At 45.2% G+C, this 10,727-nt stretch overlaps 1 protein-coding gene across 4 annotated transcripts in view; it reads right to left on the reverse strand.

Annotated features, from left to right (window-relative positions):
* Window positions 1-7,132, reverse strand: part of LOC134345878 (tetratricopeptide repeat protein 31-like) — a 75,170-nt gene extending 68,038 nt beyond the window's left edge. For 3 of the 4 annotated variants that reach the window (XM_063047199.1, XM_063047198.1, XM_063047197.1), the window contains exon 1: window positions 6,946-7,132. In XM_063047199.1, the coding sequence (XP_062903269.1) occupies window positions 6,946-6,997 (52 nt within the window). In that variant the 5' untranslated portion in view covers window positions 6,998-7,132. Of the gene's footprint in view, window positions 1-378; window positions 601-6,945 lie in introns of those variants that run through there. The other variant, XM_063047201.1, reaches the window with a different exon arrangement.
* Window positions 7,133-10,727: the final 3,595 nt, after the last annotated feature.

The raw sequence follows: 10,727 nt of genomic DNA on the forward strand, positions 1-10,727 counted from the left end.
AAAAAACAGCACTGAAAGCAGCCTGTGTTTAACGTAGCATCTCCTGCTAATTCTAAACTGCTGGGCTTTGGTAAAAAGTTACAAAAGCAATAAATCTAAGAGTCTAGTCTCCAAAGTCTGGAGCACCCAAACCCGTCTTTAACTTGATTTATTTGGAGAAATCAAATCTCTTTCAGAAACCAACAAAATTGCATGTTAGTATTGTGTCTGGCCAACTTTTCCATTTAAGTAGCACAAGTTACCCTCTCAAACTGCCCACATCAGGAGAGACAATGACACAGCACCTCAGCACCTCTCCCAGTGCTGGCGCAAACCATTTTAAACAAGAAAGCAATTGATAGATTGAGACAGGAAACAGCTGACAAAATGTTCCTTTACCTGTATTTCCTGGCACTTTAGAAAGCAATTTCATCCAGCACAATAATCCGCTGAGTTCAGGCAGGCTCTCTGCTAAGTTTTAATCATTATTTATCATGTTAGGTGAACAGAACACTTGTTAGAAAAGGATCCGATTCTGAGATCCAATTTTAGTTGGTCCCACGACCACAATCTGTTGAACACAATCTTCAAATTGTTAACAAATATGTTACTATCATTAACAAATTCTGGTTTGAGGATGTATGAAAATCTCCTGTACATCTATTATATTGTCTCAGAAATGCAGTGAAGCTGAAAACTGATCACTTGTTGGAATCAAGTTAATGGAACAAAATAAAGCAGAAATGAAACCAAAAGTTAAAATATTTCTTGGCAAACTTACAGGCCACAACAAACCAGGGTTGCAATTAACTGCCAACGATCAGAAGGTCAATGTCTCTCACTAAACCTGTACCATAAGATTACCCCAATACCTACACTCACCTCTTCACCCACAATCTCCAAATGAATTCAATCACAGAGATCCTTGTAGTCACCCTTAAACCAGCCATTTCATTCCCTTTCTGATAAAGATGCTGGAAAAGGGCCAGTAACATCATGAAGGATCCCACCCACCCTGCTCTTGGACTGTCTGCCCCCCTCCCATTAGGGAGGAGGCTACGTAGCATCCACGTCAGGACTGTCAAGACTCAAAAACGTTACTTTCCTCAAGCAGCAAGTCTGATCAACACCTCCACCCACTAACCCCCAACCACCACTACTTTATCACTTCCTGACAGTCAACTTATGAACAGGAGTCTGTGTCTGGCATCACTTTATGGAAATATAATCAATGTATGTGAGTTGTATGTATGTACTTTTATTATTGTGTTGTTTATCTTATGGTGTTTTTTTGTACTGCCAGGAATCTGCAGTTACAATTTTTTTTTTCCTTCCACTTGTAAAGTCCTGGAAATGACGTTAAACAATGTTGATTAGTCAGACATAAGCCAAGCTATATGAACACTTGCTAACGCTCTTTCATCAGCTCAGACATTCAGTCTCTGATAAAGTTTCACTGACGTTGTCATTAATGACATCAACAGTGGAATGAAACAGCATTTTTTCTCCCAATTTAAGGCCTGGTTCCCTGTGACGGCCCACCCAATCTCTCCAAAAAAGTCCCTCACTCTTTCCACCCCATGAGAATAGTATCCTCTCTCTGGTTTAATTAGATTATTGCAGCTGACATTTTATCAAAACTATTTACACTTTCTCCAAGGAACATTTTAGGGTTGTCTAAGATTTCTACTGGCATGTCAATGTCTTTGTTCAATATGCAATGAGTTTCCTGGTTCACTCTTAAGGTGAGTGGCCACCTGTCCTGCCATATTGAACTGCCCCTTCCACTCTTCAAACAGTGGCAACATCTTCCTCAAATCTTGCACAATTCTACAGCTAGAGACTTTGATTTTTAAGAGTCAGAGAGTTATACAGCAATGAAACAGGCCCTTCAGCCCATCATCTCCATCACAACAGAGCTGCCTTACTGAGCAAGTCCCTTGCCTGAGTTTGTCCCATATCCCTCTAAACCAGGGGTTCCCGACTCTTTTATATACATATACACACACACACCATGGACCAATACCATTAACCAGGGGGTCTGTGGACCCCAAGTTGGGGACCCCTGGCTTAAACGTTTCCTATCCACGTTCCTGTCCAAAGGCCTTTTAATTGCACCCACCTCTACCATTTTATCCATGCACTCACCGCCCTCTGCCTCTCAGGTAGCAAATCATGCACAAATCAAAACAGAAACATGCCCAAGATCACCCCAGGACACCATTACTGCAGGTGAGTAACATCAACCACGTACAATGACAGCATTCACAACGCATCTCATCACGCTGCTTGCTTTTTTATTTTTTTTCATCATTTGAACAATCTACCTTCTTTTGCACTTTGGTTGTTTGCCAGCCTTTTGTGTACAGATTTTCATAAATTGTACTGCATTTCTTTATTTTCCTGCAAATGCCTGTAAGAAAATGAATCTCACAACAGCATATGCTGACATATGTACTCTGATAATATATTTACTTTGACTTTGACCTTCAGGTGTGTTATTGGCTACACCTTGCCTGGGATACTCAGAGGTTGTGACAGGTGCGACAAAAATGCAAGGCTTTCATCAAGGTGTAACAAAATCAAACCCTCCATGCTGAAGAATAAATCAGGAGAGATTATCCAAAACACCGTTAGAATGTTACCGTAAGGGAAGAGTTAAACATGATTCCTCCTTGTTGTGTTAAAATAAAATGGAAATCAGTAAGCAAAAGGGTGTAAGCTTAAGAGTGGGATTGTTTTGAGGATGGGCAAGATAACCAGTGCACAGCGATGGTTTGAGAAAGTTAAGGGAGGACGTCTACAGCCACAATAGTGGATAATGGTGAAAAACAGAGGGAAGGCGAGGTCATTGTGAGAGTGCAGGTACCAAATGCACGGGAAAGTACCAGCGGAAGGAGCTTTGAAGGATATAAAAAGGGGCACTTTTTTCACAACGGGGAGAGCTTTTCTTAGGCTAGGTCCAAGCTGGGCCAGTACTAAGAAGATAGGGACAAGTACATTGAGAGGGTTAGAGTATGTCAAGTTAAAGACATAGACAGCAAAGGCTGTATCAAGTTTGTTGGCCTTCAGCAGATCAGCCAGCTGGTTTAGTGGATGATAAGTATTTTGTTTTCTGTACTAATACACTGCAGATATTTGTTTTTCTTTCTGTACAGTATTGCATTTGTGCTAGTTCTAAAAGTGTTTCCTTCTGACCATCAACACTTGTGCAGTGTCTCCAATGTCGCAAATCAGAAAAAAACACAAAATTAATTTTAAATATTTTCATTACAGCTACGCTTTACGGAAGCTGAGAGTTTAGGTTATTTACCCAGACATTTCTCCAGCTTTGAACCAACATTTTAATATTGCTAGTCACACAATACGCCTGAAATGTTTTACGATATTCTAAAGATGCCTCACTAGATTCAAACTTTATCCATTGCTTTCCTTTCACCGGGCACAATTACAACGCAACTATCAAATATGATTTGCCTTGACCACTGACTCTCAGTAGCTACTCTGCCCGTGACTGGAAGAAACCGCAGACAGTTGTGACACAGCTCAGCACAGCCATGGCCACCAGCCTCCTCTCCACGGCCTCTGGCTACACTCTTCGAAAACATAGCCAGTACGATCAAACAGCCTATCCACCACGGACACTCTCTCTTCTTCCCTCTGCCATCAAAATCCTCATCCTAGTCTCACACGTTACGCATTGTAAAGTCTCACACTTCCTCTAACACTGTATTCTGCATTCTGTTATTGATGCACTGTAGTGGTGAACTGATCTGTATGGATAGTATGCATAACAAAGAAACACAGAACACTCCAGCACAGTACAGGCCCTTCGGCCCATGATGCTACACCGACCCTTTAACTATTTCAAGTTCAATCTAAATCTAACCCTTCCCTCCCACATAGCCCTCCATTTTTCTATCATCTACATACCTATCTAAGAGTCTCTTAAAGATATGTCCATAACGTTTCTACTCCTACCACTACCCCTGGCAGCACATTCCACACATCCATCTATCTCTCTATTAAAAAAACACTTACCTCTGACACCTTCCCCATACTTTCCTCCAATCACCTTAAAATTCAGCGCTCTTGTATTAGCCATTTCTGCCTCGGGGGGAGAAAAGCCTCTTGTCTCATGTGACAATAGTAAATCAATTTCCCTCTCCTTAGGATCTTTCCAGAACTAATTATGCTCCGAGTTTTTGCTTGAACTATGTTTCCAAACGACTAAGGGCAGTTTGTCACAATCTGCCCAAACCACTGTATGCAGTATAACCATTGAGCACATCAACATGAAATGCTGTTGTGGAAAAGCAGCAACCATCATCAGAGATCCTCACCACCCAGACCATGCTCCAGTCTCACTGCTGCCATCAGGTAGATGGTACAACAGCCTCAGGACTCACACCACCAGACTCAAGAACAGTTATTACCCCTCAACCATCAGGCTCTTGAACCAGAGGGGAAAACTTTACTCAACTTCACCTGCCCACCCATTGAAGTGTTCCCACAACCAATCCTCTTGCTTTAAGGATTCTTCATCTTGTTATTTTGTGTTCGCATTATTTAGTGCTATTTATTTATATTTACATTTGCACAGTTCGTTGTCTTCCGCATTCTGGCTGATCTTTCATTGATCCTGTTATAGATAATATTTACTGAGTATGCCCACAGGAAAATGAATTCAGAGTTGACATATATGTACCTTGATAATAAATTTTCTTTGAACTTTATAAACACAAGGGATTCTGCAGATGCTGGAAATCCACAGCAACACACACAAATGCTGGAGGAACTCAGCAGGTCAGGAGGCATCTATGGAGAGGAATAAAGAACTCTCTATTCCACTCCATAGATGTTGCCTGACCTGCTGAGTTCCTCCATCCATTCCTGTGCAAAATTCTACGAACGCTGGAGATTTTAGCAACAGACACAAAATGCAGGAGGAACTCAGCATATCTATGGAGAGGAATAGAGTCGACATTTCAGGTTGGGACCCTTCATCAGGACTAATGGAGACACTTCACCTCAATGAAGGGTCTCTGACTGAAACACTGGCTGTTCATTCTGCTTCACAGATGCGGCCTCATCTGCCGAGCCCCCCGCCCCCCCAGCATTTTGAACGCACTGGGCGGCAGGGTAGTGTCATTGTTAGCACGGTACTTCACGGAACCAGTGACCCAGGCTCACTTCCCACTGCTGTCTCTAAAGAAAATTTATGTTCTCCCTGTGACCACGTGGGTTTCCTCCGGGTGCTCCAGTTTCCTCCCACAGTCCAAAGATATACTGGTAGGGAGGTAAATTGCCCTGGTGATTAGGCTGGGATTAAAATCGGGGTATTGCTGGGCGCCGAGGCACAAAGGGCCGGAAGGGCCTATTCCACGCTTTACCTCAATATTTTTTAAAAATGACACCAAAGGAAGTTTTACCCTGGGTGACAAAAGGGTGCATGCAATCAGCATTTGGCAACACCTTCTCCTCACTCATTCCAGGACCTTTTTTTAAATGACCTCTAACCACCTCCTTCATGAAACTTCCAGTTCTTCACCATCATTCTGAAGGTAATATAAACTATTCTGATTATGACAACTCTCATCCATACAAAGCCCACCTTCAAACCCTGGTAACATCCTCACCAACTGCTCCTGCTTGCTGCTGTTCAACCTTTAGCTCAGTCCTCGGAGAAGCCAGACATCCACAATCAACTCAGTTGTAGATGGGATATCAGCTCCCACACAGCGTGGGTCCATCTCCTGGAGAGGAAGAAAGTACCAAGTGTGGGCAGGTAAAGACATATCAGGTGCCAGCTCGGGGTGTTGGAGTTCTAAGTTCAATTCCAAGAACATTTGTATGGAGTCTCTGTGCATCCCTATGGAATGCATGGGTTTCCTCCAGGTGCTCTGGTTTCCTCCCACAGTGCAAAGACGTAGTGGGTAGGTTCATTGACCAGTGTGATTAGATTAGGGTTAATTGGGTTTGTGGTATTGCTGGAGGGGTGTGGTACTCTAAATAAATAAAATTATTTATTTGTTTCCGTATTTCCCATTGCAACCCACGCTGTGTGGGAGCTGATATCCCATCTACAACCGAGTTGATTGTGGATGTCTGGCTTCTCCGAGGACTGAGCTAAAGGTTGAACAGCAGCAAGCAGGAGCAGTTGGTGAGGATGCTTCCAGGGTTTTGCAGGGCTTGAAGGTGGGTTTTGTATGAATGAGAGTTGTCATGGTCAAAATAGTTTATATCACCTTCAGAATGGTGAAGAAATGGAAGTTTCATGAAGGAGGTGGTTAGAGGTCATTAAAAAAAGGTCCTGGACAGGAGATGTTGCCATTTGTTCCACCATAATCTGGTGCCCACATCTTTTGCCAAGCAGCCTCACACATTGTTCCACCCTGAGGGGCAGATCCCTCCCTTCTGCCTCCACAATGAGGGGCAGATCCCTTCCTCTGTTCCGCTCTCACCCTGTGGGGCTGATCCCTCCCTCCCGCCCCTACCTGTGGGGCAGATCCCTCCCTTCTGCCCCCACCCTGTGGGACAGATCCCTACCTCCCACCCTCACCCTGTGGGGCAGATCCCTCCCTCCCACCCTCACCCTGTGGGACAGATCCCTCCCTCCCTCCCGCCCCTACCTGTGGGACAGATCCCTACCACCCGCCCTCACCCTGTGGGGCAGATCCCTCCCTCCCGCCCTCACCCTGTGGGACAGATCCCTCCCTCCCGCCCCTACCTGTGGGACAGATCCCTCCCTCCCTCCCGCCCCCACCTATGAGGGAGATCCCTACCTCCCACCCTCACCCTGTAGGGCAGATCCCTCCCTCCGCCCCCAACCTGTGGGACAGATCCCTTCCTCCCGCCCTCACCCTGTGGGGCAGATCCCTCCCTCCCTCCCGCCCTCACCCTGTGGGGCAGATCCCTCCCTCCGCCCCCAACCTGTGGGGCAGATCCCTCCCCTTCGCCCATTACCATCTTCCAGCCACCAGGACGGGTCGATGTGATCGTGGTCCCTGTCGCTCATGTCGGCAGTGGGCGTGATGCGTACTGCTGTCCCTGCCCGCGATGCCACTCATCGGGCCGGCCTTGGGCTCCGGGCTGGCGCCGCCACTGCCCCAAGCCCTCGGGCCTCACAACATCCCCACCGGAGGTGGAAATGACGTATCATCGGAGCCCGCCCGCCCGGACAACTGTGCACATGGCATTTGAGCGATCCGTGCTCAATTGAAGGCTGCGGCGGCCATCTTTGAGACGGGCAGCCTACAGCTTGACTTCCCCTCGGTGTCTTGGTACAATGCGATTCAATCCGCTCTGAATTCAGTCAGAATGAGGTTCATTATCCTGACATTTGTCGTGAAATATGTTGTTTTGTGGCAGCAGTAAGGTGCAAGCATAGCTAATTATTATAAACCCCAATAAAAATAAATAGAGGAATAGCGGGGCAGTGTTCATTCATGGTAATATTGTGTTCAAGGTAGTGTTCATGGGTTCATGGTCTGTTCAGAAATCTGTGGTACAGGGGAAGAAGTTTTTCCTGAAACGCTGAGTGCGTGTTCTTCAGGCTCCTGTACCACCCCACCCAACCCCCGGGTGATAGTAATGAGAAAAGGGCATGTCCCAGGTGGTGAGGGTCTTTAGTGAATCCCCAATTTCTTGGGGATTCAGTCGCCTTTCAGAGATGCCCTCCGTGGTGGGGTGCAGTTTGCCACTGATATTTGGTTGCATAATTGCAAACTTATCAATAGTTGCATGCATGGACACCAAAAGCAAATTCCTAAGAATCATAGTACAGTACAAAATGGGCCCTTCAGCCCATCTAGTCCATGCTGACATCACTTAATCTGCCTACTCCCATTGACCTGCACCGGACCATAGCCCTCCATAGCCCTACTATCCACATACCTATCCAAACTTTGCTTAAACATTGAAATTGAGCTTGTGGGCACCACTGGTGCTGGAAGCTCATTCCACACTCTCACAACCCTCTGAGTGAAGAAGTTTCCCCTCATGTTCCCCTTAAACTTTTCACCTTTCGCCTTTAACTCTAATCTAATCTAATCTTATCTAATCTAACTCATAACCTCCAGTTCTAGTCCCACCCAAGCTCAGTGGAAGAAGCCTGCTTGCATTTACCCTTCCATACCCATCAGAATTGTGTATACCTCCGTCGAATCTCCCCTCAATCTTCTATGTTCCAAGGAATAAAGTCCCAATTTATTCAATCATTCCCTAAAACTCAGGTCCTCCAGACTCGGCAACATCCTTGTAAATTTCATCTTTCCTGTAGGTAGGTGACCAAAAGTGCAAACAATACTCCAAATTACACCTCACCGACATCTTATACAACTTCAATATAACACCCCATCTCCTATACTCTATACGTTGAATTATGAAGGCCAATGTGTTAAAAGCTTTCTTTACGACCATCTACCTGTGATGCCATCCATCTGTGATGATTATGGACCTGTATTCCCAGATTCTGTTATTTTTATCACACTCCTCGGTGTGATACTGTAAACTGTGTAAGTCCTACCCCGGTTGGTCCTACCAAAGTGTAATACCTTGCACTTGTCTGCATTAAATTCCACCTGCCATTTTCAGCCCATTTTAGCTTCTGATCCAGATCCCTCTGCAAGCCATGATAGCCTTCCTTACTGTCCACTACACCGCCAATCTTGGTGTCATCCGCAAGCTTGCTGATCCAGTTATCATCCAGATCATTGATATAGATGACTATATTGATATATTTAACTATTTATGGTTTTATTACTATTTAATTATTTATGGTGCAACTGTAATGAAAACCAATTTCCCCCGGGATCAGTAAAGTATGAGTATGGCTGTGACTATGACTATGACAAACAACAATGGAGCCAGCACTGATCTCCACTAGTCACAGGCCTCCAGTCAGAGTGCCACCCATCTACTACCACCGTCTGGCTTCTCCCAGAAATGCAATGTCTGCTACCTTATCTTGAATACCGAGCAACTGAACCTTCTTGACCAGCCTCCCATGCAGGACCTTGTCAAAAACCTCGCCTTCATTCACTTTCCTGGTAACTTCCTCATAAAACTCTGTAAGATCAGTTATACATGACATGCTACACATGAAGCTATGCTGACTGCCCTTAACCAGTCCATGTCTATCTAAGTACCTTCCAATAACTTTCCCACAACTGACGTCAGACTCACCGGCCTATAATTTCCTGGATTATGTTTAGAGCCATTCTTAAACAGTGGAACAGCACTGGCTATCCTCCAATCCTCTGGCACCTCACCTGTCACTAAGGATGATTTAAATATCTCCGCTAGGGCCCAGCAATTTCTGCACTTCTGTAGGGTCTGAGGGAACACCTCTGGGGATTTATCCTGTTGATTTGCCTCAGGGTAGCAAACACATCCTCCTCTGTCATCTGTATAGGGTCCATGAAGTTGACGACGCTTTGCCTCACATCTGTAGACTCTGTGCCCAATTCCTGAGTAAATACAGATGCAAAAATATATTTAAGATCTCCCCCATCTCTTTTGGCCCCACACTTGGAGCCCACCATTCTGATCTTACAGAGGACCAGTTTTATCTCTTGCAATCCTTTTGCTCTTAACATACATAGAACATAGAAATTTACAGCACATTACAGGCCCTTCAGCCCACAATGTTGGGCCGACCATGTAACCGACTCTAGAGACTGCCTAGAATTTCCCTTGCAGGGTTTGAAGGTAGGTATTTTTCTAAGCTCCATGTACTTACCTAAGAGGCTCGTAAAAGACCCTATTGTATCCACTTCCACCACCACCGCCGGCAGTGCATTCCACGCACTCACCACTCTCTGTGCGAAAAACTTACCCCTGACATCCCCTCGGTACCTATTTCCAAGCACCTTAAAACTATGCCCCCTCATGTTAACCACTTCAGCCCTGGGAAAGAGCCTCTGGCTATCCACACGCTCAATGCCCCTCATCATCTTATGCAGTTCTATCAGGTCACCTCTCATCCTCCATCACTCCAAGAATAGAAGAAGGCCAAGTTCACTCAACCTATTCTCTTGAACAGTCCCATGGTCGATGAAGGCCAACATACTACACGCCTTCTTAACAACACTGTCAACCTGCGCAGCAGCTTTGAGTGGCCTATCGACACAGAACCCAAGATCTCTCTGACCCTTCACACTGCCAAGAATCTTACCATTTATACTATATTCTGTCTTCAAATTGGACCTACCAAAATGAACCACTTCATATTTATCTGGGTTGAAGTCCATCTGCCACTTCTCAGCCCAGTTTTGCATCCTATCGATGTACCACTGTAACCTCTGACAACCCTTCAGACTATCCATAACATCCCCAACTTTTGTGTCATCAGCAAATTTACTAACCCGTCCTTCTACTTCTTCATCCAGGTCACTTATAAAAATCACAAAGAGGAGGGGTCCCAGAACAGATTCCTGGGGAACACCACTGCTCACCGACCTCCATACAGAATACGAACCATCGACAACCACTCCTTGCTTTCTGTGGGCAAGCCAATTCTGGATCCCCAGAGCAAGGTCTCCTTGGATCCCATGCCTCATTACTTTCTGAATGAGCTTCGCATGGGGAACCTCATCAAATGTCTTACTGAAATTCATATATACTACATCCACTGCTGTAAAACCCCTTAAGATTCTCCTTCACCTTGTCTGCTAGAGCATCTTCATGCCTTCTTTTAGACTTCTTGATTTCTTTCTTGTGTTCTCTTGAATTTCTGATACTTCTCA

This window comes from Mobula hypostoma, chromosome 4 (genome assembly GCF_963921235.1).
Source record: "Mobula hypostoma chromosome 4, sMobHyp1.1, whole genome shotgun sequence".
NCBI classification, from domain to species: domain Eukaryota; kingdom Metazoa; phylum Chordata; class Chondrichthyes; order Myliobatiformes; family Myliobatidae; genus Mobula; species Mobula hypostoma.